The sequence below is a fragment of the Myodes glareolus genome, chromosome 6, assembly GCF_982192425.1.
Source record: "Myodes glareolus chromosome 6, mMyoGla1.1, whole genome shotgun sequence".
Taxonomy (NCBI): Eukaryota; Metazoa; Chordata; class Mammalia; order Rodentia; family Cricetidae; genus Myodes; species Myodes glareolus.
Window position 1 is genome coordinate 15,868,151 of NC_142031.1, and position 26,189 is coordinate 15,894,339.

General features: G+C 49.5%; 1 protein-coding gene across 7 annotated transcripts in view; it reads right to left on the bottom strand.

Annotated features, from left to right (window-relative positions):
* Window positions 1-26,189, bottom strand: part of Tmco4 (transmembrane and coiled-coil domains 4) — a 77,218-nt gene that overhangs the window by 48,745 nt on the left and 2,284 nt on the right. For 5 of the 7 annotated variants that reach the window (XM_048443376.3, XM_048443379.3, XM_048443377.3 and 2 more), the window contains exons 2-6: window positions 24,075-24,207; window positions 19,734-19,869; window positions 15,586-15,763; window positions 8,653-8,827; window positions 8,046-8,073 (exon numbers count right to left, since the gene is read on the bottom strand). In XM_048443376.3, coding sequence (XP_048299333.3) covers window positions 8,046-8,073; window positions 8,653-8,827; window positions 15,586-15,755 — 373 coding nt within the window. In that variant the 5' untranslated portion in view covers window positions 15,756-15,763; window positions 19,734-19,869; window positions 24,075-24,207. Of the gene's footprint in view, window positions 1-8,045; window positions 8,074-8,652; window positions 8,828-15,585; window positions 15,764-19,733; window positions 19,870-20,485; window positions 20,505-24,074; window positions 24,208-26,189 lie in introns of those variants that run through there. The other 2 variants (XM_085690391.2, XM_048443380.3) reach the window with 2 other exon arrangements.

The window sequence follows — 26,189 nt, forward strand, 5'->3', positions numbered from 1 at the left end:
CTTTGTGTTGACATGCTCATCCTGTCACCCGTAAGATGGTTCTGCACGGTGGAGAACAAGGCGCAACAGTGTCCACCCTCAGGCCTGGAGGCAGCATGGGAAGGGATGGATTGTGGGTGATGCTTCAAGGTTAGAATCCCACTACTTGGCTTCAAGCAATGTGGTCTCAGACAGGTTATCTTAGCCCCTGTGCCATACTTTCCTCTTTTGTAAGATGGAGCCAGCCATTGCACCCGTCCTGGGGGAACTGTGTGGCTCCCACCAGAGTGATTGGAAAGGAGGCTCTTAGCTGGGAGTTTGGCACCCAGCAGGCGCAGGGCTTATTTGCTGAATAGGGGAAGCAGGATGTTGCAAAATTAATCATCAATTGCCCCAAACTCAAGGACACGGCCAGGGACCTTAGCAACTTGGTCACAGGAGGGACATTTCTGTCAGGCCAGCGTCATTTCACAAAGCCCTGTTCATTCGGGGACAGGGATGCAATCCCTCCAGAAAGACTTCTCACAGAAAGCAGAGTCAGCTGTGAGGCGCACACGGCTGTGGCTCACGTGTGTGCACGTGCAGGGAACCTGGCTTTCTGTTGACCCACGACAGGCACAAAGAGAGCAGAGGGCAAAACTCAGGGTTCAGTTGCCCTGGCTCTGATTTCAGAGTTCACACCGAGCTTCGTGCTGCCTTAAAAGAAATTCTGAAATGGAACCCTGGGTGACTTGCTTAACCTCTGGGGCCTTGATTCCTCCCTGAAAGCAGGGGCAATGATATGGGTTTCCAGTAGCTGATGTGAGGTTACACACTATGCAATAACTCACAATCAATACAAAGGGCCCAAAGAGCAACTTCAATGACTTGTAAGGGTTACCGAGTGCAAATAAACAGGTCGCAACCGTGATAGCAACGTTTTGATTTTGCACCGACATTTGTGTGTGGGTGGATGCACATCCACATATTAAGGGCAGAGGTAGGCGTCGGCTGTCTTCCTCGGCTGTCCTCTCATGGGACCTAAAGCTCGCTGATTCAGCTATGCAGGCCGGCTGGCCAGTGAGCAACAGTGATCTATCTGCCTGTCTCCATATCCTCAATGCCCATGCTTGGCTTTTACACGGTGCCAGGGATCCGACCTCGGATCCTCACGCTGTGTAGCAAGCATTTTACCGACTGAGCCGTCTCCCCATTCTCACACACCATTGATTGTCACAACATGAGATAGGCTACTGAAATCTAATGGATAGAGGCCAGGGAGGCCGCTTGACGTCCTACAGTGAGCAGGATGCCATGCCACACAGGATCCTCTGCTCCAAACATCCACAGAACCCGCAGGATGAGAGCTGCCAACTCTAGTACTACATGACTAACTTTTACAGTTGTGTGGGCAAACAGCCGTGTCCCCGGGGTGCCACAGCATAAAGAACATGATCGCAGCCCACCCAGTAGCCAATATGGCATTACTCTGTAACAATCATCCCCAGACTGTCAGTAAAGGTCAATTTTCCAGCAACTTTTTAGAAATGTGGATTCCATGATTATTCATTCTGCCCCACACAGGGAGAAATCCAGCCTCCCTGCTGGGCAACCCCAGCCAGTCTCTGGAGAACAATGTTCAGAGAACTGACAGCTCCGATCTAGGCTTGTTCTCTGAAGACTATTCTTCTATCCCATCCCTCTTTTCTTTTTCTCTCATCTGTCCATCCATCCACTCATCCACCCCCCACCTATTCTTCCTTCTATCCATCCATCATCCACCCATCCTCCATCCTTAGTAAGGGTGTTTGGTAAATGGTGGGTTTTCTCAATACGAACACAAGAGGCAGTACTAGCTGAGACTTTGCGTTCAAAGAGGATGCCCCTAGGAGAGAAGGTAGCCATTCTGAACCCACATATAAAGATTCTGTAAGTGTCAGCTCCTGGGTTGCTCACACAGTGGTCTATATCAGGGTCCACATGTACTCAATTCACAATGGTTCGTGGTTTGCTGATGGAGTGAGGAGGAGGGGGAGGACTCACATGGCTCTCCGGTGAGAAAGGCAAGTAGGACAGGTTAAGGAGCAAGGCCAAGGCAGGTTCAACCCAGTGGAGAGGGGATGGGAAAAGCGCTGGTCCAGGAAGCCTGGTTTTGATTCCTAGTCTACCACTTACTGTGTTTCCCGAGAAGGTCCCCCTTCCTTTCTTGGTTTTGGTCTTTCCTGTCAAAATGCGATCATCCAAATTAGCCTTGACGGGTGAGTCTCAGGTCTGCAAACTGAAGCAAGTGTCCAGAGTGCTTCATTGGGGGCCGGAGAGTCAGGCAGCTGCGTGACCCCTTAGATCCATGCTCGGTCCAGAGCAGTGGCTCAGCACACAGTGGCTTTGTCGTCATTGAGACTGTACTCTCAGGTCTGGCTTGACTATAGCCATCAGAAGCAAGCGTTGGAAACTTAACCCCAATGCAAGTGTTAAGAGGTGAAATCTTTAAGAAAAGACTAAGTTGGGAGGGATTATTAAGCTGGCATTGCCAGAGCAGGTCCCGACCCATCCTGCTTTCTCTCATTCCCGCTCTCCCTTGTTCTTCCATTTTCTGCCATGGGACACTTCAACATGAAGGCTCTTGCCAGGTGCAGGTCCCTTGATATCAGACCCGGCTTCTAGAACTGTAAGAAATTCATCTTTGTTCCCTGCGAGTTACTCAGTCTCAGGCATTCTGTCACAGCTCAACACAGTTTAAAGACCCAGAGTTAGAAGTTTGCTCACTGATAAGATGCTTGCTATACAACTGTGACACCCTAAGGCTCTGATTCCCTGAGCCCAAGTAAAGCAGGACACTATGGTGAGATGTGAGGGGAAGATGGGAATCTCCACAAGCTCATGGGCCAGCTAGCCTGGTGGATGCCATAGGAAGCAACGAAGAGTCTGTCTCAAACAAGGTGAAAGGTGAGGCCTGACCCACGAGGTTGACCTCTGACCTCCACACATGCACTACAATACGTGCATTCCCACAGCATGCCCTCGCCCTCCAACTGATAACATAAAGGACCAAAAATATTCTCTGGGCCAGAGGCTGGAGGAGTCTACTGGGAACCAGCAGTTACTGATGGCACTGTGGGTCTTCTGGGCCCAGACTAGGCATTTCGGGCAAAGTTCTGCGGGCTGCTGGTGCTGATGCTGGCACTGGTGTTGGGGGTGGGGGTCTGTGGACCATAGTGGGAACAGCAGGCTTAGAGATCTTTTCTAACAACCTAGAATTTTTATTGTCCTCATAAGCAGCAGCCTCCATGAAGGGTGACCTCCAAGCTCTGCCATCCGGTTGGGCAGTGACTGCACCACACAAACCCTCCTTAGCAACCAAGCAAGAGAAGGCAGTTTCCACAGTTCACGTGTGACCGGAGGAGGCCTCGGCTCCCTGCTCTTCAAGGGTCTCCAAACAAAACCTTGCAAACTCAGCATCTCCAAGAGACCCTGGTTCCAGGTATCAGACACCCAGAGTCCCAGAGCTGAGGCAGCACTCTGGGACCCTCTCTTCTCCATGGCCACATCTGTCTGCCTGCCAGCGGCCTTCTCCAAGCTCTCTCTGCTGCTTGGCTGAGCCTGTGGGCCTCATACCTGCCCAGCTCCCCAGCCTGGTCACCTAGGCCCTTGATGGCCCTGAGCCCACCCGCATCTGTCACCTCACTGTCTGCCAGTCCTGGGACTCTTTGCCCATTCCTGCCCTTGAGCTGTTGTGCTTCCTACCCCTCCTCTGAGTTTTCCAGGTGGCTTTGCGAGCAGGGTTTCACACAGCCTAGGCTGGCACTAACCTCAGATCCTCACTAGTCTACCTCTCACCTTTTGTGAATAAGAGCATGTGCCATCACGCCCGGCATTAATCACTTTGCTGGGAAGTTCCTCATTAATTTGTCCCCCCTTTCCTACTGGCTAACAGAATAAGCACCCAAGGTTTGGGGACTAAAAACTCAGATTAGGGAATAGGCAATATCCATGAGTTGGCGGAAGATGGCGGACAGCAGCCATGGGGACAGCAGGTGCCTGAGAGGCAGCCATGGCTGCTTAGCGGTTGAACAGTGTGTCATTAAGATGTACCTGAGATGGAAAGTGTTTTATGTCAGAAAAAAAAATGCTTCTTCAGATATCAAGATAAAGCCCTCGAGATGAGGTTGTCCTGTCGAGCTGTTGTCCTTCCAAGACAACAGAGGTGAGGCACACAGAAGGGAGATAGTGGGAAGGCAAAGTCCTTGGGAAGGCCAGGTAGGGTTCGGGACCCAGGCCAAGGTGCTCTGAGGGCAAAGAGAAACTGAGAGAGACACGAAGGATCCCACTAGAGCCTCCAGAGGGAGCGCCACCCAGATGTCTGTGGTTCAGAGATGCCTGGCCTCTCAGAGGGTACAGAGAAGTCAGGAGGCCAGCAACACTGTCATGGGAAACCAATACAGGCAGAATCTGGGCTTGCTGCTCACCCAGTAACTCTGGAAGAGAAAATGGTTGAACGTGAGTGAACCGCCTTCCTCCACAAAGAGGGCGGCAGATCTATCTCCTGAACTTACTGACAGGAGTTTGCTAAGTGCCTGGCGCTGAGCTTGACCTACTGGAAGCTTCTGAGCAGCGAGGAAGTTGTTACCAAGAGACACATAAGGAAGTGCAAAGTTACTTTTGTTGTCCACACTGAGAGGCCCAAATGTTTTCCCATGTGAGGTAGCTAACTTCTTTGTCAGTCCAACTGGATTTGGTATACCGTGAGACTGTCTCCGACAAACTTTAACTGGGGAGGGAAGACCAGCCCAGTGAGCATCCACCTTTCCCTGCTTCCTGACTGCAGCTGTCATGTGACCTTGCCTCGTGCTCCTCCCACTATGGCCAGAAAAGTTTTTGCTGTCATGCCACCCACTCCATGATGGACTGCACCCTGAAACTATAAGCCAAAATAGTTAGGTCTCAAACCTGGAACCAATGGCTGGGGTGCCTATTTGATATATCAAAGTGTACCTGGCCACCAGGTTCCCCACTATCCCTCGGTCCCTGTCTGTTATGGGTATGGCTGCCTTTTTCCCAGAAGTCCTTTCCCATATAATCCAGCCATTTTGGTTGTCTGGCCCTTTTGTCTACCCTATACTCTCCTTGTTCTCCCCTCCCCTCTCCTCCTCACCCTCTGGGTGGCCCAGCTCAGGATCATGTTCACTCTGACTCTCCCAGATGCCTTTGCCTCTGCTCTCTTTTGTCTACAATAAACTGCCTCCCCCACCACACCTAGGAGCAGTCCTGTCCTTCCTGGTTTCCTGGTCTTTTTTTTTTTTCATTCAAAAATAAACCCTTCATTCCTTGAGCTGGTGGGTTTCTAAGAACGTCTTTATGTGGGTGGCAGTTTTGACTGCATGCGTGTCTGTGTACCATATGTGTGCAGTGCCCAAGGAGGTCAGAGATGTGCTGGATTACCTGGGACTGGCATTCTAAGTGGTTGTAAGTACCACATGGGTACTGAGAACTGAACCCAGAGCGTCTGGAAGAGCAGCTGGCACTCAACCACTAAGCCATCGCTCCAGCTCCAATACTCTATTTTTTAAACTAAACACAGGAAAAGCAGTCCCCCACAGCCATAAATTATGCAGTTGAGTTTCCCACGGGGTGGGGGAGACCCCAGGGGTCCAAACACCTGCACTGCAATAGGTGAGCCTCACCCTGGGAAATCCCTTTTTTTCAGTGTCTCTCCCGCCAGGAGGGTACCCTTAGGTTGTTTTTGTTCAGGTTCTTTGCCATAGCAATAAGAAGAGTACAATGGATGGGAGAAATACATATCGATAAGGAAGACCAACCCTGTACCTCACAATATGGCTCATAGGCCTTTGGATGGCTTTCCAGGACCAGGAGAATCTGAACTGCAGGCTACAGAACTCTAGAAGGCCATAAGCCGGGTGTAATGGGCCATTCTGGAGAGTCTGAAGATCTCATCTTCGGAAGGCTCCAACTTGGGAAAATAGACATTTATTTGAAAAAACAAAAAAAGCCCAAACTGAATGTTAAGAGGCTTTCTCAGCTTGACCGCAATTTCCTAGAAGAGGCTTTCTGGGTTCAGGCACTAGGTTTACGGAGGGGCCAACAGCTGTTTAGCAGCTGGGTAGCTTCAGGTCAACAACACAAGTTAAAGTCATCTGAGAGGAGGGAACCTCATGAAGGAATTGCCTCCATAATATCGAGCTGTAGGGCATTTTCTTAGTGATTGGTGGGTGATTCCACCTCTGGGCTGGTGGTCCTGGTTTCTACAAGAAAGCAGGGTGAGCAAGCCAGCTCCTCTCCATGGCCTCTGTACCAGCTCCTGCCCCCAGGTTCCTGGCCTGTGTGAGCATCTGTCCTGACTCCCTCAGTGATGAGTTACAATGTGGAAGTGTAAGTAAAATAAACCCACTCCTCCCCAGTTGGATCATGGTGCCTCATCATAGCCATAGAAACCCACCAGTAGGTGTGTGCACAGTGCATGAGGCTCATGGAAGCTTGCACTGAAGCTCCAGAAAGCTGTGCACTCTAATTGTGGCAATCAGATCCCCTAGGAGGACGTTCTGAGAGACCATTGGATGGAGCTGTGCGGTGAAGCCTAAAATCCAACAGAGACCCCAAAAAGGGTGGAGAAAACCAAGACCACGGGACGTATGCCAAGGAAAGCTAGAATACACAGTGAAGTGTGCCCAGAAGAGATCTCTGTGCTGCAAGTGGCAGGAACGGGAGAGGTAAGGCTACTGAAGCTCGCTAGAGCACAGGAGTTACCTGAGGAGCGACCACCAAGAGTTCTGGGATGTCAGATATGGGGTGGCCGGATATGTTCTTTGTCCTCTGGGCTTTGGTCCTGATTGGGCCCATGTTATTCTTTCTCTGCCCCCATTCCTTCCTTGGAATGGGAACAATTACTCTGTGCCTTTGTAAATTGGGAGTATATAACTTTTTATTTTCTTTCTGAGACAGAGATACTATGTATCCCTAGCTGTCCTGGAACTCACTCCATGGACCAGGCTGGACTTGAACTCAGAGATCCACTTGCCTCTGCTGGGATTAAAGGTGTCACCACCACCATAACTTACTTTGGTTTTTTATAGAGATTTATAGCTAAAATCACCTTGAACATCAGAAAGGGCTCTGGGCTTTTGAGTGCTGTCATAACTGATAAAATGAACTAAATACATGGTGTGTTATGAGACAGCCACAGATGTTGACGCCACGAGTAGAATGTTATCACTAAAAATTACGTGTTAGGTTATCACATTGAGGAGGGGTGGCATTGGGAGGATTACTCTTCACTAAATAACCTCCAAGCATGTCTGTGAGGGTGTTTCCAGCAGGTTTAACAGAGGAAAGACGGTCACCCTGAGTGGGTAGCACATGGGCTGACTTCCCTGACTGTGGATGGAATGAAAGCTGCTACCCCGGTCTCCTGCTCCCATGTCTTCCCCACTGTGATGGGCTGTGCCCTCAGACTGTGAGCCAAATCAATCTACCATGTGTCATCTGTAAGCTGTCTTTGTCAGACGTTCTGTCTCCAGGGCAGCTGAGGGCTGAGTGGAAGGAGGTAAGGGCAAAGCCAGTGGGAGAACCAAGGACAGTAAGTCATGGTGCCCAGCCTGGAGAGTGTGCAAAAGGGTGAGGGGAGGGTTGTGTGCAAGGACTCCAAGGTGCAAAGAGCATTGGACACCCAGGGAGCTACGAGGAGCCACAGCTGGTACAGGCCACCCTTGGGGCTGGGACTTGACTATATTGAATGAGGAGTCACGAGAGAGAATGAGAAGTCCACCGGGGCTTCAGGGTCACATAGAATGTGCTGGAAGCCCTTGATGGGTATGAGGCAGGGAGACAAGGGTAGCCAGGCAGTCCTCTGGAAACATCATTGAGATGTAAGTGGAGAGGGTGGCAGGAGGAGACCCCAGCTGTCACCTAGGTGGCCCCAAGATGCTGAGAGGTGAGGAAGGGACAGACTTGAGGGTTATGAGGTAGAAATGAAATAAGCCCCATCAATATCACACGGTGCTTATCAATGACATACTCGGGGGAACACAGGTGCCACCCTGCACCCACCTCACAAAGGCAGGAAATCCACTTACCGTCCTTGAGTGAGAAGCTCAGAAGGTCCTGTGGGAAAAGAAGACAGTTATCAGTCAAGTGTGGACAGCCCACCACCCAGTTCAATATCCATTGTCCTATATTACAGTGAGGATCACAGCTGATGTTGAATTTTCATGGCAGAAACCATCACTATGCGTTTAACGCTGAGTCCTTAAAATAAGATCTCACCTTTACAGACGTTGAGACATTTAATTCTCAAACAACCTTCTAGGGCAGGCGACACAGGCTGAGTGTGCCCCATGGTCAAAGTACATACAACCAGAAGTGCTTTCAAGACTTCTAGTTGGGAGGGGGAGGCTGGAATTTTTTTTTAAGGTTTTTAAAATTTTATTTTACGTGCATGGGTGTTTGATAGTGGTTGTGTGTTTCCCTTTTTTGGGGTTTGCTAGTGGGAAGTTATCTGTTTTCTGTATTTTCTGGGTACAGTTAGCTTCCTTGGGTTGGGGTTTTCCTTCTAGTGGTAAGCATGTCTGTGTACCACATGTGTGCAGCACCCACGGGGCTCAGAAGAGGGCGTCAGGGCTCTCTCTCAGTCAGAGCTGGAGTTGTAGATGGTTGAGAGCTGCCACTTGGGAGCCAGCCCACCTGAGTGATTGCTGAGGGGTCTCCTTTCAGGATGGGGTCCTGCAGTAGAGTCTGAGCAAAGATGTTGGCTCCTTCACCTCCCAGGCCGCTGGCGAAGGCAGTCATGGTTGGGAGGACGACTTCGGACAAGCGCAGCCATTTCACCAGGTCCTTCACAAATTCTGTGCAGAAGGAGCTATAAAGAGATGTAGTTAGAGCTCAGCCCTCTGGGAAACATGGCCTGGAGAGGCCCATGGTGGATGGATGGGGCCACATAAGTCAGCCTGTGACTAGGGTCCAGAAATGCAGAGATGGTCCAGACAGAATCTCAGGCGATGCCGCCCCTACCTTCAGTTGCCACCAAGACTTTATCCCAAGAGGCACACGGACCACAGTGATGAAGGCAGTCAGCTGCCGCCACCTATGTGACCTGGGCCTGAACCATGCTGGGAAATAAAGAATCAAGGGACAGAAGTCACCCCAGAGGGGTGTGATGTATGAGGGCAGAGGAAGGGACCAAGTCCTAAGCAATGCCAGGTCTACCTGCGGAGCTGAACACCCTGGGAAGCCAGGAGATATTCCTGGATGTCACTGCGGACTCATTTCTGGAAAGACGGCCACTCTAAAGGTGAAGGGCTCACACCAGCAGGTGCACTGCCACAGGACATGCTAGGGGACAATGGGGCCACTGTGGAGTGTTGGAAGCTCTCCGATCTGAGATAGAAGCACATTGTGTTTTCTCGGGGACCATGGCAGATTCCACACCAGACATCTGATGCAGGCTGCCCTCTGGGCAGGGCTGAGGTTTTGGCAGGGTTGGTAGGGCATGGAGACAGAATTCATTAGGAAGTAAAGGAAGGAGAAAAGGTGGAAGTGTTGATCCCTCATTTAAACTCTAAAGTGGAGTTACAGCCTGCATACACTGCCCTGGGCCTCAGGCCTGGGTTCTGCTTCTGCAGGGAAACTAGCAAGACCATGGTGGACTCCTAGAGATATTTAGAAGTTCCTGGTGGTGAAGGAACCTAAGGAGCCCCCCTCCTTATGCCTACCATACAGCCCACCCATCCCATTCCTTACCGCTGCTATGAGCAGAGAGACCGCAAAGGCTAGTGCTATTGGGGGTGGGGGTGGGATCCAGATCCTGGCTTCACTGCCACCAGAATCTGGTCTGAGGTAGAGATTACTGTCCACCCCCACTGGGGACCAGCACCTATAGAAGGGAAGAAGGGGGCAGAGCCAGGAGGGCAGCATGCTGTCATTGTGGGCAACACCTGAGTTGACAACACTATTGACTTGAGGGGAAGTTCTGAAGATGATGGGGATCCCCCCAGTGGTTTCAAGGGGGGGGGTATCTTGGGGAGTCAGACAACATCTTGGGAATGTGATCCCAGATAGCTGGGGCAGGTCCCAAAGGTAATAGACACCTCAGGGTTGTGCTAATAGCCCCTCCTTCATTCCTATGAGGAGAACAGAGGGCCACAGCAACTTGGGAAGGTAGTTTGTCCTCTGTCTGTGCCTCAGAATCCTTAACTCTTAACTGTAAACCGGGTTCAAGAGGCCACCTTCACAAGGCAGAACACAGCAAGCAGAAAACGCATGAGCAATGCTAGTCAGCATTGTAACTGATAGACAGGTGAGCCAAGGAGGCAACAGAGAAAAGGGTGAGAGTTAGGCCATGATGTGAGGCCTTTCTGGGAAATCCTCAGAGTCCCCACTTAACCTTTTGTATTTTCTAAGACTGTAAAGTGTGGGTGACATCGGGACCCACCCCAGGAATTAACTAGGAAGATAAAATGACAGGGGCAGTGTGTGACATCTGCACACCTGCAGTAAATGTTATCTCCAGTGACGGTCTCCTGATAGATAATGCACTTCCCCTTGGGTCATCCCGGGAGGGACGGGTGGCGGGTGTGGACAGGATGTCTCCAGGAATGAGTAAGTGGCTGAACAGAGCAGTCAATGTAGTAGAGGAATGGCTAAGGGCCAAGGGAGTAGCCTAGCTTGCCGCCTGCCAAGAAAGGCTGGGGCCCAGAGAACTATCTTGTCACAAGAGCACAAGTTTAAAGAGCAGAGCCACTGGCCTGGCCCCAGGTGTGTGATCCTGGGATCAGTTACTCCATCTCTCTATGCCTCAGTTTTAATACATAAAATAGTTGTGATGATGAGAAAATCTAGTTCACAGGGTCGCTGGAAAGGTCAACAGAGTTGGTATCTGCCCATGGCACATGTGGGGCACTACCGACCGCCATAGTTCTGCAATGGGTGCTCTAGTTCCGCTGCCATCGCTGTGATAAAATATCCCAACGAAAAGCAGCTTCGGGAGGAGAAGGTTTATCTGGCTTGTGATTCCAGGTTACAGTTCATCATGGCAGGAAAGTCAAGACAGGAACTTAAAACATGGTATATATGGTCATAAGCAGAGATGGACCACGCCCATGGATCCTTCTTATTCGCTGCTCTCAGCTAGCTCTCTCCTCTCACATTATTCAGGGCCCCCTGCAGAGGGAATGGTGCTGCCCACAGTGAACTGGCCTCTTCCTACATCAATGAACAATGAGACAGTCGTCCACAGACAGCCGTAAGCCACCGTCATCTAGACAATTCTTCATGAAGATTTTTCTAGGTGATTCCAGGCAGTGTCAAGTTGACAGAACTAAACAGCACAACCGTCTAGTGGAAGTGTGTGTGTGTGTGTGTGTGTGTGTGTGTGTGTGTGGTCAGCATAACAACTGAACAAGTTACGCTGTATGTCAGATGGGCAGGGCCTTGGTAATTGCTGTGACTCTGGTAGATAGGGCTGGCATACAAAGAAATAAGGCAATGATGGGCTGGGAGTTTAGCTCAGTGGTGAAGGGCAAGCACAGTGTGCACCAGGCCTCAGGTTCCATCCCCAACCCCGTCAAAAATAAAGTAAGACAGCAAGAGCAAAGGCAGCGACGCTCGTCACCCAGCTAAGCCTGCCTGTGCTGTCTTTCCACACAGAGACCTGAATTCCTACCACAGCCCCAGGAGGTCAGGAAGGTCTTGGGTCAACCTCTGTCCCCCCAGATATGGCAACCTAGATCCAGACCTGTCTCAGACATTTGTCTTATACCCTCACTGCTGTGCTTACCTACCATGGAGCCAGCCCCTCTCTAGCAACTCTGTTACCTAGGGTTACCATGTGCTGATCACTCCCTAAGATCATTCTTACAGGTAGGGTACCTGGCTTTGGGGTTCAAGCTCACCAGGGTACCAAAGGGGAACACAGGCAAGGCTTCCTTGGAATCTTGGCTTCCTTATTCTTTCTCTAAGGTTCCTCCCCTCATGAAATAAAACTATAACATTCAGGAATCTGCCCCCAGCCTGCTTTTATGAATAAAGTTCTATTGACACACAGCCCTGCTCTTATAGCCACTTTGGGGCTACAAACGGGCTATAAGACTGAGGCCGAATAACTGATACAGCCACAGCCTGAGAAGCAAAAACATCTGAACCTTGGCAAAAGGAGTTTTGCCGAACTTTGTATACCCAACCAGTTTTGGCTCTTTTTTTGAGATGTGGCCTCAGTGTATAGCCCAGGTAGGCCTTGAACATGTGACTTCTCCTGGAGAGTCTGCAGCAGGATAGAGGTATGAGCCTGAAGCTGCTGCACCTGTCTCTGTACAGCTTCTCTGGTTTTATTTTGGTCTTTTTTCTTTCATTTATCTGTCTCTGTGGTGTGGGACTGTGCCTCACGCATTCTGGGCAGGCACTCCACTGCTGCGCTTCCTCCCTGCCCGCCTGGCTCTATATTGTGAATAAATTGAATCAATTGTAAGGCGCAGCATCTGGGACGCTCAGAGGACAGATAAGAAATAAATATTCAAGACGCTTGCTTTGATGTCTCAGGAGGACAAAAAACTGGCCACTGAATGTTTTCTCAAGATAATGGGGAACCCAGCATCCTGTCTGGGTTTTAGAAAGGCAGAGAGTTCAAAAAATTGTTCTCTGTCTTAAAATTCAGAGGGGCAGTAACTTGGCACACAGCACAGTGGGGAACTGGGGAGCCCAGGGAGAATGCTGGGAGAACACGGAAACAAAATTAATACCTTTAGTGTCCTTTTAGCAGTGACCAGGACAGGCCTGCAGTTGGGGTCATCAAGACCTGCTTTTTGGGGGGGGGGTCCTTTGGTGGTAGTGGTGGCAGTTGTGATGATGATGATGATGATGGCAGAGGTGGTGGGGAGGTGGTGGTGATGGTAATGGTGGAGGTGGTGGTGGGGTGGGAGGTGGTGGTGGAGGTGGCTCAGCTTAGGGGAGCTTTTGGGAAGATGGCGGCTTCCCAGGTTTGGTACAAGCAAGGGACGGAGTAGGTGTTGAGCTGAACTCTTGTAGGAGACAGACACATGTCTGCCTGGTGAGGTGGTGTGAATGAGAATAAGATGTCCCTTAGAAGTCTCAGGAACCTGAATACTTGGTCCCCAGTTGGTGGCTCTTGAGGAAGAACTGGGAGGTATGGCCTTGTGAGGGGGTGTCACCAGGGTGAGCTTTGAGGTGCTCTCTGCCTCCTGCTTTGAGAGGTGAGCTCTCCACTGTTCCTGCTGCCATGCCTTTGCTCTGCCAGCATGGACTAACCCTCTGGAACCACAGGGACAATTAAACACTCTCCGTTACAGGTGGCCTTGGTCGTGATGCTCCTGTCGCAGGAAGAGGAAAGCGACTAAGATGCTGGGGAGCAGTCTATCCAGATGTTTCTCGCTGCCAGATAGAGGCCATGGCAACAATGACCACATCATCATCATCATTTGAAACAGGGTCTTGTGTAGCCCAGGCTGGCTTCAAATTTACTACGTGGGGGAGGATGATGTTGAGCTCCCGATCTTCCTGCCTTTACATCACAAGTGCTGGTACTGCATTCCTGTGTCCCCACGCCCAGCTTGATGCAGGGCTGTAGCTCTGAGCCAGGTTCTTCATAGGCCATCTGTACACGTCCCCTGCCCTGCTGCCCCTGTGGCGTCAATACAGTGTCAGTTGTTTCTCTGGTGATGGCAAAAGCTGACAAACACTCTCCCCCTCCCCACCCCAAGGCTGAAGTTTGGCCATGTGACTGGATCTAACCAATGACACAAAAGGAAGCCTTGGAGAAGGGGTGGAGGGGAAGGGGTGGAGGGAGATTAGGACAGACTTTCTGTCTATCTTTCCTCCGGCCTTGGGCCTAGTTCTGTGAAGATGTGATATACAGAACTGAAGCAGTTATTTCATGATCAGGAATCTTATAAATTAGCAAGTGCCTCTGGAAGCAGCCACCAACTGGGAATTATCCACCTTTGGTTTGTTTGTTTGTTTTTAGCACATAAAGAAATCTACCACTTATTCTTTTAGTTCTGTTTTAGAACTCGTACCCAAAAGTTGCCCGCTGCAGGAAGAGGTTCCACTGTTCTCCTCACACTATGAGGAAACCAGTGTTGTGAGATATTTGCACACTGTGTGAAGATGGATCTGCTCTGATTGATGTAATAAAGAGCGAAATGGCCAATAGCTAGACTGGAAGAGGGTAGGTGGGACTTCTGGGGACAGAGAGGACTCTGGGAAGAACAAAGGCAGAGTTGGCAACCAGACAGTGAGGAGACAGGAGATGCAAGATGAAACATAGTAAAAAGTCACGATGGGTTATGTTATAAGAGCTCATAGGACAAGTCCAAGCTAAGGCCGTGCTTTCATAATTAATAAGTCTCCGTGTAGTTTGGGAGCTGGCTGGTGGGACAGAAAAAGACTGCTATGAATTAGGGCAAAGGGAGTAAGGTGCAGAGTTGGTAAATGTACTGAGTACCTACTGTGTGCTAGGCACTGTGATGTTGATCCTACAGATGCAGACCGAGCACCCACTGTGTGCTAGGCACTGTGATATTGATCCTACAGATGCAGACCGAGCACCCACTGTGTGTTAGGCACTGTGATGTTGATCCTACAGATGCAGACTGAGCACCTACTGTGTGCTAGGCACTGTGATGTTGATCCTACAGATGCAGACTGAGTACCTACTGTGTGCTAGGCACTGTGATGTTGATCCTACAGATGCAGACTGAGCACCTACTGTGTGCTAGGCACTGTGATGTTGATCCTACAGATGCAGACTGAGCACCCACTGTGTGCTAGGCACTGTGATGTTGATCAGACAGATGCAGACTGAGTACCTACTGTGTGCTAGGCACTGTGATATTGATCCTACAGATGTAGACTGAGCACCTACTGTGGTGTGGTCCCTTTCTCAGGGACATCTCTCACTTCTAGGCTCTTTCCTTCCTCAGGGTTAGTCCGTTAGCTCCTGCTTCTCCATCACCCTAAATTAAGCAGGTTCTCATGTCTGCTCTGCCCTATAGACTCTGCTGTGCACCCCCTCCATGCCGCTTTCAACCTCCAAAACTCCGCCCAACCCCCATCCTTGCAACCTTGCAGGCTCCTAACCATCCCTTTACACTGCCGCCAAATGCATGATTTAAGCCCACACCCAGTCGGCAGCAGCAGTGACAGACATCAATACACACATGGCCCCTTCTCATCTCTGCTTGCCACCGTCGTGTCTGTGGGGGTGGGGGAGTCTCCCGGGGCTAAGCACCAGGAGGGATCAGGAGCCAGGTCTCATACTCTTCAGTTTCATCTACAAGGCTGGCACGACGCCCAACAGATGGTAAGTGCACAATAAACACACATTTAGAGGATGAATGAATCTCTTGTCTTCTGTAGACAGTGACCTGCTTGAGGGGAGGAGTGAATCCGTCTCATTTATCATATACACAGGCCTTCTGTGAACTGAAAATTGTGCTTGGTGTCCAGTCGGAGCTCAAAAGATGCTTGGGAACAGCATCCATGAGAGATGACTGGAAAGGGGCATCTCATCCCCCTGTGGCAAACTAACCTTGGCAGCTAACTGCCTACTGAGATGGCCCTCCCTGAAAGGGCTTGGCCTTCCCTCTGAGAGACTTAAAGGCTCACCTCTGCTCAGGCTCTGGAAACAGCTCCGACAACGAAATGCCACAGAGGGCGGCATAGGCAAAGCGGTTGGCCTCGGCCAGCTCTCGGCCCAGGGGCTGCTGAGACTCCCCTTCTGCAGCTGGCTCTGCTGCCAGAGGCTGCTTCGGGTGTGGCCTGGTCCATGTGGCCATTCCCAGCCCTGCAAGAGAGAATCCCAGTGAGAAACTTCCAGAGGAAGGCAGAGGTTACTAGAGGGGCACACAAAAGTCATCCAGCATAAACTTTGGTGGTGCTTGAGTGTCCTCCAGCATGAGGGAGGTCGAGGCAGGAGGACTGCGAGTTCCCAGTCAGCCTAGGCTACACAGCAAGACCACAGAACAACAACCGTAGAAGAAGGGACTGACGTATTAGTGTCACTAAAATGACAGCTTTCTGTTCAGTACTTGGTTTGAGATGGGTCTCTGCAGCCTAGGCTGGCCTCAAACCTGCTATGTGGCTGAAGATGACCTTGAACTCACTCTCTACCTCTGCATCCCATGCTGGAATTACAAGATAGGCTCTATTCATGTACAGTCCAGGGAGTGGGGACGGGGTGCATACCGTTAATTCCAGCATTTGGAAGACTAAGGCAGGTGGATCTTTGTGAGTTTGAGGCTAGCCTCCTTAGTGCAGGACAGACATAGAGACAGGCAGTTATCTGGAGTTCGCTGGCCATCCATCCTAACGCTGAGCTGCTGAGGTCCAGGCTCAGGAGAGAGAGATTGTCTCAAAAGAATAAGGTGGAGAGGGATTGAGGAAAATACCTGAGGTTGACCTCTGGCCTCCACAAGCAAGCATTCACATGTGTACACACAGGAATACATATGCTATAATACACAAACACACATACATGGAATAGTTGGCCTCTGTATTGAGATATATATATATATATATAAATATATATGTATATATATGTATACACACATTTATGTATGTATGTATGCGGAACACAGCATGGATACAGTAAACAATAAAAGCTAATACTGGGCTAGGAATTTACTGTGTGCTTGCCCTGCATGCACTGGGCCCTGGGTCCAGCCCCAGTACTGCATATGTTAGGTGTGGGATACATACTATAATCATAGCACCTGGAAGGTAGAGGCAGAAGGATCCCAAGTTTAAGGTCACCCTAGGTTATTATATAGCTGGAGGTCATCCTGGGATATATAGACCTAATCTTTAAGGCTAAGCTGTCTGTCCCCATGGAGGCCCCAAAATGTGGGCCCGTTTCCACCTTGTCTGCCATTTAGAGAGTTGAGGGTTGCTCAAATGGTTGACAAGTGCCCAACTCAGGATGTGACTGCTTGATTTTTTTTTTAACATTGAAATAGCTCATACAAGTAGGCCAATGCCATCCTGACAGGTGGTCAGGATATAGATGTACGTCTGCTCCTTCTTCTGTAACTATTGTAACTAACCTTGGAAGTGGCCGCCTTCAGGATCTTGGCCCAGAGCAGCTTCAGTTTAAACAACAAAATGCTAATGATTTGATATCTCAGAGTGTTAGAGGGACTGACTGTTTGAGTTGTCCTTTGTATCATGTTAATAAAGTCTTTTGTTACCCCCCCCCCCCCATTTACATTGGGTATAAAAGCTGTGGAAAAATAAACTTGGGAAATTTCATGAAGCACTGGAATGCCCTCCTGGTATTTCCTATCATTTCTGTCTTATTTTTATGCGCCTTTGTATTCTTTACTTATATTTCTAAATTCCCACGTCCCCTACCCTGGCAAGAGACATTTTTGTCTAGGCCAGTCCTCGACGGTCCCTGAGCACTGGGACTGGGATTCTAATTCCAGGTGGTAAGAAGGACCATAAAGCACAGGTTGGACATCCTCAGACAGCCTCAGAGGAGAAGCCACTGGGCCTGGGTCACACAGCCAGCAAGTGGCAGACTGACAGAAGCCAGACTAAGTTCTGGGCCACTGTCTCTGTTTTAAACAAATGGCCATGATTCTAAGAAGTTCTGAGTTTAATAGCCAGCCCCACACTGTTCTCAAGCCATAGGTTTGTTCTTATCCAGCTGATAAATAAATAAATACACATTTACATTATATATTATATACATTATATATTAGATATATAATAAGTAATATATATTTACTCATTTTATACATAGCTATTATATATAGATTATATAGATAGACTCATAGATGAGCTATATATATATGAAATATATATACATATATATTACTCATCTGTCCACAACCAATAATACATTAGTTTTCAAAACATAGTTAAAAGCAACAAACTTTTTTTTTTTTCCTGAGATTCAGTTTCTCTATGTATCCCTGGCTGTCCTGGAACTCACTCTGTAGACCAGGCTGACCTCAAACTCAGAGATCCACCTGCCTTTGCCTCCTCAGTGCTGGGATTAAAGGTGTGTACCACCACCACCCAGCAATAAACTTTTTAAAGGATGCACTTAAATACCAACTTTCATTCAGGGAAAATTGGGCTCAGATTAGTCTCTGAAATACTCATACATTCAAACAGCAAATCAGTTTGTAAAGCACACTCTAATCCATTTAATTCTCACAAATACCATGCTTGTAAGCAGGGAGGGAATGAGGCAGTAGAATTCCCTCCTACAACTAACTGAGGGGTGGGCTCAGGGAGGCCACGCCTCTTCCCCCAATGTTGCAAAGTGATTGAGTGACAGACCTGACTCAGACTTTTGAGTCCAAACCTCTACTTCTCTCCTCTACTCCAGCGTCTGAATCTTCCTTCCCTTGTCTTAGACAGATGGCGGCCTTGCTATTTGCCCTAGCTTTCTCTGTTTTAGAATACTGCAGGCATCAAACACACTTCTTGAAGAATGGAGAGGCTTCCATGCTGCTGGGAGACAGATAATATAACATAACACACAGTGACACCATGGTCAAGTAACAAGGTCAAAGTTACAGAAGTGAACTGGGGAAGGGGGCTGGAGGAATGGTTCAGTGGTTAAAAGCCCTTGCTGCTCTTGCTGAGGACCTAGATTTGGTTCTCAGCATGGACATGGAGGGTCACAACCACCTGGAACTCCAGTTCTAGGATATCTGGTGCCTTCTGGCCTCTGTACACACACGGTGCATATACATACATTCAGGTACACACATTCACATAAACATTTTTAAAACTTCAAAAAGAAAAAAGGGAAGGAGCCAAGATTCACACTCAGGTCTGTCTGGTGCACTAAAAAAGCCAGGAAAGAGCTGGGTGTGGTGCCTGTCTTTAATCCCAGCACTCAGGAGGCAGAGGCAGGTGGATCTTTGTGAGTTCGAGGCCAGCCTGGTGTATAGAGCGAGTCCCATGACAGCCAGGATTACATAGTGAAACCCTGACTCAAAAAGGGGGTGGGGGTGGATAAACACTGTACTAGTAACACGAGAGATGGAGGCATACCAAAACAAAGCCAGAGTTAGAAAAGACAAGGACTAGGAGGATGAGACCTGAAGAACAAACAAGAAAAATCAGATAGGGTGGGTGGGCCAGAAGGGCATGCCCTGTGCAGAGGGGACTGTGTATGGTAGATCTCAAGACAAAAGGAGGGAAAGGATTTTGTAGACACAAAGAGATTCTCCAGGGAAGCCAGGGCTCTGCCAATGGTTGGGCAAGGATGGTCTAACTGATGAGTCACTGGGGGGAGCTGTCACAGGGACCATGCAGGGCCCAGTGCAGGGCCCAATGGTCCAGGGAAGGCTTTTCTCATGTTCAAAGCCAGTGGCTACACAGGGAGTGGGTGAGGGAACACAGGACTTTCCAAGCATTCATTCTGTAACTTCCTTTACATTCAACATGATTTTGAAACAGAAGTCAAAAGAATTCCATAAGGAGCACGTAGAGAAACCTAAAGGTCTTTTCTTAGGGTCCAAGTCAACTAGAAGTATCCATGCCCACTACAAACTAACCAGCTACTGATTTAGGAAGGAAGTATTGGTGCTTAGCAGGTGCCAGACATCAGGCTGTCTGGTGGGGACATAGGGGTGACTGTGCCAAGACAGACAGACATTGATTCCCCTCACGGGGACTCTAGGCTAGAGAGAGAGAGAGAGAGAGAGAGAGAGAGAGAGAGAGAGAGAGAGAGAGAGAGAGAACTTTAGACAATACCAAGGACCTACAGCAATGGAAACCTCTGGGGACCTTACCCAATTCTGGAGAGCCAACGTGGGCGTCCCTTTCTCAGGAGAGGCTGTTCGACTTCAGAGGGTTCCTCAAGGAAATATGCAAATTGCTCTAGAGACCAAACCAGAAAAACCAGCCACGGGCCAGAGGGTGTGGAACCTGGAACAGGTGGGAGAAGGAGCAGTTAGCCTAGGCCGTGCTCTTGACTCACTCAGACGCCTGTCCCAGCACGGCAGCAGGCAGCCCTCACTTAGTGGTCCCTCTCCCTCAGAGTGCCAGGTGCCCCTCAGACTATCTCATGGGTGTCCTTGTGCCACGGGCTGTGGACTGCACCTGCTCCCTGGGTTAGCCTGGCCACCACAGGCAGGAGTTATCTCTCTGTATTGCAGCTCACTGGGTACATGAAGCAACCAGCTGGGCAGTTGCTCAGAAAACACCTATTCGTGAACAAGTTAAAGAGCTGAGTTTAGATAGGAAACTTCTCACACACCAATTGGACATCAGATAGGAAAGGGAGAGGGGGTTAGTGTATGATGTCACTAAGGGATGGTTCCCACCCAGGGCACCCTCACACGTCAAACAGTTTGAACTCCAGTCTGGCCATTTGTTTGTAGCATGGCCTCACACATGCTAGGCAAGAGCTCTACTACCTTCTCTGTCCCCTTTACATGCACATGCGCACATGCACACACACACACACATTATGAGACAGATTCCACTAAGTTGCTTAGGTTATCCTCAAACTTGACACCTTTTCTTAAAGATAGAGACTCACTATGCGATGTGGAAGTCCCCTCTGTGTGTTGCTTGTATTGGTTCATGAATAAAGAAACTGCCTTGGCCGATAGGGCAGAACTTAGGTAGGTGGAGAAGACAGAACTGAATTCTGGGAGAAAGAAAGCAGAGTCAGGGAGAGATGCCATGGGTCTGCCAGAGATAGATGCTGGGAATTTTACCCGGTAAGCCACTGCCACGTAGCGATACACAGATTAATAGAAATGGGTTAAATTAAGATGTAAGAATTAGACAATAAGAAACTAGAACTAATGGGCCAAGCAGTGATTTAATTAATACAATTTCTGTGTGGTTATTTCGGGTGTAAACTAGCTGGGTGGCCGGGACGAACAAGCAGCCCTCTCCTTGCAACAACCATGTAGCTCTGACTGGCCTAGAATTCACTATGTAGATCAGGCTGGAACCAAACTTGCAGAGATCCACCTGCCTCTGCCTCCCAGGTCTCCTGACTGTCAAGATTACAGACATGAGTTACTATGCCTGGCCATTGGCCTTTGTTGGGAACCATCCCCTGGATGTCTGGATGTCTGTGCCTCTGCTTTGTCTGGTGATCTGTTTGCCTCTCTTTTGTGCCTTCATTGAAAGCAAGGCGTGTTCTTCTTGAACTTTGTTTTTCTTTTTCTTTCTTCTACTCAAAAACCACTGTGTACCATGGCCCTGGCATCTCCAAAACTCTGGGGTCCTCTGCTGCAACTGGGCTGAGCTTCCAATAGCCTCTCCTGGGCTCTCCTCATTGTGCCAAGCCTCAGCTTCTCTCCATGACCCTTTCGATCTCGGGCCTTCAACTGCTACTCTGGCTGCACCTGCACCAATGGCTGCATCTGGCCTCTCATGGTGCTAAGCCCCAGCTGCTCTCCATGATCCCTTCATGCCTTCAAAAACAGTGCCCCCTGGGAGACTTTTACACAGGACACAGGACCATGCTCGGCTGCCAGCACCAGGTGCAACCTCGGCCACCTCGGAACCACAGCTTCTGTATGGTGATTCTCAGGAAACACTTCCCAGATCTCACCTCAGTGATGCTGGTCTCTTCTTAGTCATCAATAATTTCTCAACTCCAGCTGACCAGCATCAATTAGCCCAGCATAGCAGAGGTTTCACTTTAGTGGTTCTGGTCTCTTGTTAAACACAGCTGATTCTTCAGCCCCAGCTGACCAGAACCACAGATTCTTCTTTCAGAACATGCAATCTAATCTTTAAGACTTTCCTCTGTAATCAGAAGCCAGGCCTTCATTGTCTACATTTTCCCCAGTACTGTTAGTTGTTGTGCTTTTTGTTTGTGTTCTGACAGATAAGCTTGCCTGGAGATCAGAGGGTGGAGCTAGCCACGGGTTAACCATAGAAGTCTGGAGATCTGTACAGAGAGGCGACAGGAAGTGACAAGGTGGAGTGGAGACAGAAAGACCTCAACCCTTGCAGTCAGAGGGTTCAGAGAAGTAATAGGTGGCTGTGGCTGCTCCTTTGCATCTCTGATCTTTCAGCATTTACCCCGATATCTGACTCCTGGTTTTTATTGATAAGATTAATTGGGATCACACTTCGTATTTTCCAGGATCTCATAGAACAGTTCACCAAATGTCCCACGCCTGGGACCATTTCTGTCTTAAGTGTTTCAATTGCTGGGATGAAACACCAGGACCAAAAGCAACTTGGAGAAGAAAGGGTTTATTTTGCTCACAGTTCCATATTAGAGTTCATCATGGGATGTAGGTAGGCTGGGAACTCAAGCAGGGCAGGGGTCTGGAGGCAGGAATTGATGCGGAGGCCATGGAGGGGAGATGCTTACAGGCTTGCTCACATGACTTGCTCAGCCTGCATGCTTATAAAAACCTGGACCATCAGCCCATCGTACTCACAAAGTACTCATATGTACTCACAATGGGCTGGGCCCTTCCCCATCAATCACTAATTAAGAAAACTTAATTAGTCGTCCTCTCAGACGACTCCAAATGAGCCAAGCTGACATAAAACTAGCCAACATTCACAGCCAGCAAGGAATATTACTCTTTGCCTCTTTAAAAGCTAACTGAGTTTTAAATACTTCGTCAGTGCACAAGAATCCCTAAAATTGAGGAAATTTAAACTGAAACTAATCATGTGAAAACCATGCAGAGAGAAAAAAATGTGGCAAGGGCATTTTCCAAAATCACTTCCAAAGGGTGAACAGCCAGGGATGTGAGGGGATTTCTAATGTTTTCTGCTGTAAACCCCTTTGAACTCTCTAGAAGGTGCCATGTGTGTGTGTGGGGGGGCATGGAAAGAGCTACTGGAACATGTGACAGGGTGCTGGCCATGACCACTCCAAGGGGATGGAGGCTGATTTCAGGGAGATTTTAATATTTTGTGTTTTGTGAATTTTTTAAGGTTTTTCTAGACAGGGATTTTCTGTAGCTTTGGAGCCTATCCTGGAACTCGCTCTGTAGACCAGGCTGGCTGTGAACTCACAGAGATCCACCTGCCTCTGCCTCCCAAGTGCTGGGATTAAAGGTGTGCACCACCACCGCCTGGCTGCGACTTCTTAATAAGGAAGGGCGGACAGGTGCAGGGCAGACTCTGTGGTCTGTGTCCACATTTGCCACTGCACCCTTCTCCTGCTGGGGCCCTGGCACGCCCACTGCCATTTCTCATGGAGGTCACAGAATAGCCTCCTCACTAGTCTCCCGTGTCACCCTGCCTTCACTTACCACCACTCATCACATGTCATGAAGACAGAGCCATCCCAAAGAAGTCACACTGCACTCCTCTGCTCCCAGCCCTTGGAAGAGCCCTTTCTCACCCAGTCCAGGCTTTCACAAGGGTGGCAAAGCCATAGGCAATCTGGTCCCATGGTCCTACTACCCTCCCCATCTTTTTCTTTCTCCTTCGCTCTGCTGTCGTCACACTGTCCTGCTGGTCCTGTCCCCTAGACACTGTGGGACCACGGCCTTTGCACCGTCTGTTATTCCTTTGGATCTCTGGTCCCTTTAAGGGGCAAGCCACGCCCACTCCCGCGACTTCTGACCTCTGGTCGCCATCTTTCTTTCTTTCTGTTCTCTCTCTTGGCGTGTGCACACGTGTTTTTCCATCTCTCTCTCTCTTTTTTCTGTTTCTGTCTTTCTTTCTCTTTTAAGTAATAAATGTTCAGCTTTATGTTCAGCCTTATGTCTATTTACTATGTCCTGTAAGCCTTTTACCCACCCACCTGCTCTCCCGGCCTCATGGCATGGCTGCTCTGCTATCCCGCTACCTGGGGATCTTGGGCAGGCTGCTGGGGGGGGCACGCCACCAGCATTTTTTAAGGAATATTACCGTCTGTCCCTTCGCTGAAATGCTCTCTTCCCCAGATGACCACAGGGACAGTGAACCCCACCACCAAAGACCCACAGTTGGGGGCCTCCAACCCCAACTTACTTGGTTCCCTTGGTCTGGGTCCCCATGTACAAGTGGGGCCTTTTATACATAGCAATCATGCTAACAAAATCTGCTAAGATTCCCTGGGGCAGACTGCCATGCCCCCTTCTGCAGCACAGCATCCTTAGGAGGAAGACACTGCCCCTATCCCCACCCGACACAATGAAGCTAACGCTCACCAAAAGTGGAGGTCACATCACGGGCATGCGGCAGTCCCACCCTAGGTGCATGTGACTTCAGACTCCAAGTTCCGGCTGGGGATGGAGCTCAGTGGCAGAGAATTTTGTCTAACACACACTAGGGCTCCCAGCACTGAAAAATACAAGAAGATTAAACAAACACATAAATAAAAATAAAAAAGAACCCAGAGTACTTTTTCCTCTGTTATTTTACTAAGTTGACTCAGCTGCCATGCGCTCCCCTGGAATTACAGAGCTACCATGGGGCCATTGCCTCTGAAGCCACAGTCTGAGTCCTACCTTTGGGTGTGTCTGCCTGCCTGGCCAGGGAGACAGTGGCTGAAGTCCAGGCCATCAGTGTGTCCCTGTCACTCCACTCCACTTCCCCATGTCCCCATGAGAGCTCCAGGCTTACTCCAGCTCCAACACCCCAGCCTCGGGTAACCCTTCTGTCTTGATTTATTTGCCCAAGATCAGTGGTTCTCAACCTGTGGTTCATGATCCTTTGGGGTCGCATATCAGATATTGACATTACGATTCCTAACAGTAGCAAAATTACAGTTATGAAATAGCAACGAAATGATTTTACAGTTGGGGGTCACCACAACATGAGGAACTGTATTAAAGGGTTGAGCATTAGGAAGGCTGAGATCCGCTGTGAATCAATATGACATTACTCCAGCTAGAAAGTGGCCCTTGGACTATGTTCCTTGAGGTACCCTGGATCGCATCTGGCAGAGACAGAGCTGAAGGAAAGAATGAATGCCTCTCTCCACAGCTGAGAAATGAATTCCGCATACCTTTGCAAAGGGTAAAGCAGTTTTATACCCACAAGGTCCCCGGTTTTCTCAGTAGGTTCTTTCTGTCGGTGGCTTTCATTACTGAACACCTAGCAAACAGCCTCAGACCAGATCCTTGAAGTTGTCGTGGCCTGGCACATGTGGGCTGGCACCAAAAGTTCGTGTCCACCTGGGCTTAGTCTCTGACACATAGATCCCATGACTTGCGTGGCCTGGGCATTTGGACCGCAGAGCTGGGCTGGGTTAACATCCGATGAGTGAGGTGTTTATCGCAAAAAGAGGCAGGGAGATGGGAAGGCAGGAAACTGTTGATGGGCACTCTGAGGTGCGCTGGGAGGCTAGAGCAGGCACAGGTGAAGGACCTCAGAGTCCATGACACAAGAATTTTGCTCTTTACCCTAAGAAAACAGGGAGCCAGGCAGGTTCTAGGGAGAAGCACCATGGCATAGGTCCAGCTGCCAGTGTGGGGAGGTCAAACAGAAAAGAGGCTGGATTCTGCCTGCTGTACCAGGTTTAAGGAAGCCAGACCCCCACTCCCCAGTCTTTGCTGTATAGCAGTATCTCAGAGACCAGGGATCTCAGTTGGGAGAGTGCTTGTCTAGCCTGCTTGAAGCACCGTGTTCTGTTTTTAGCATCATAAAGCCAGGTATAATGATACCCATGTTTTATCCCAGCACCCAGGAGGTGGAGGTAGGAGGATCAGAAGAGTTAGGTGGTCGTCTTTGGTCACAGTGAGCTCAAGGCTGACTGCGCCACACGAGACTTTGCCTCCAAGAAAATAAAAACCACTGAAGGCAAATAAGATGATTATTAACTACCTAATATGTAATGACCATCTTCAGGTCCCACATTGGCCAGCCCAGGCTCTGGTCTAGCCTTCGAATCCTGTGGTATCCAGGTACAGGCTGAGCCACAGCAGCCTAAACCAGTCGGTTGGGCCCTTCCAGCCACACTCTGAAGCCTGGGTCTATCGAGGTTCCAAGGGTGCCAGATGTCACCCTGCTCTGCTCCTTCCAGTCCTCTGCCAAGCTGGCAGATTAGGTCACGGCTTGCTGGGGGCCACTCAGGAAGCTGAGGAACACAACTTGTCTCACTGTCTGACCCTGTGTGAATCTGTCAGCGTGCATGCACAAACCGGAAATGCGGAGTGTGAGGTGCCTGTTGTGTTTCCAGCTCTGGAGGGAGCCTCAGCCTCCTCACCTGGAACTCAGCCACCCCCTAGCTCTGCTTCTAAAGTTTCTCTACTGTGAGCAAGAACAGGTTCTCAAGTAACTAGACCTCTGAAGAAAAGCATCTTTGCTTGTTTGATCCCCAC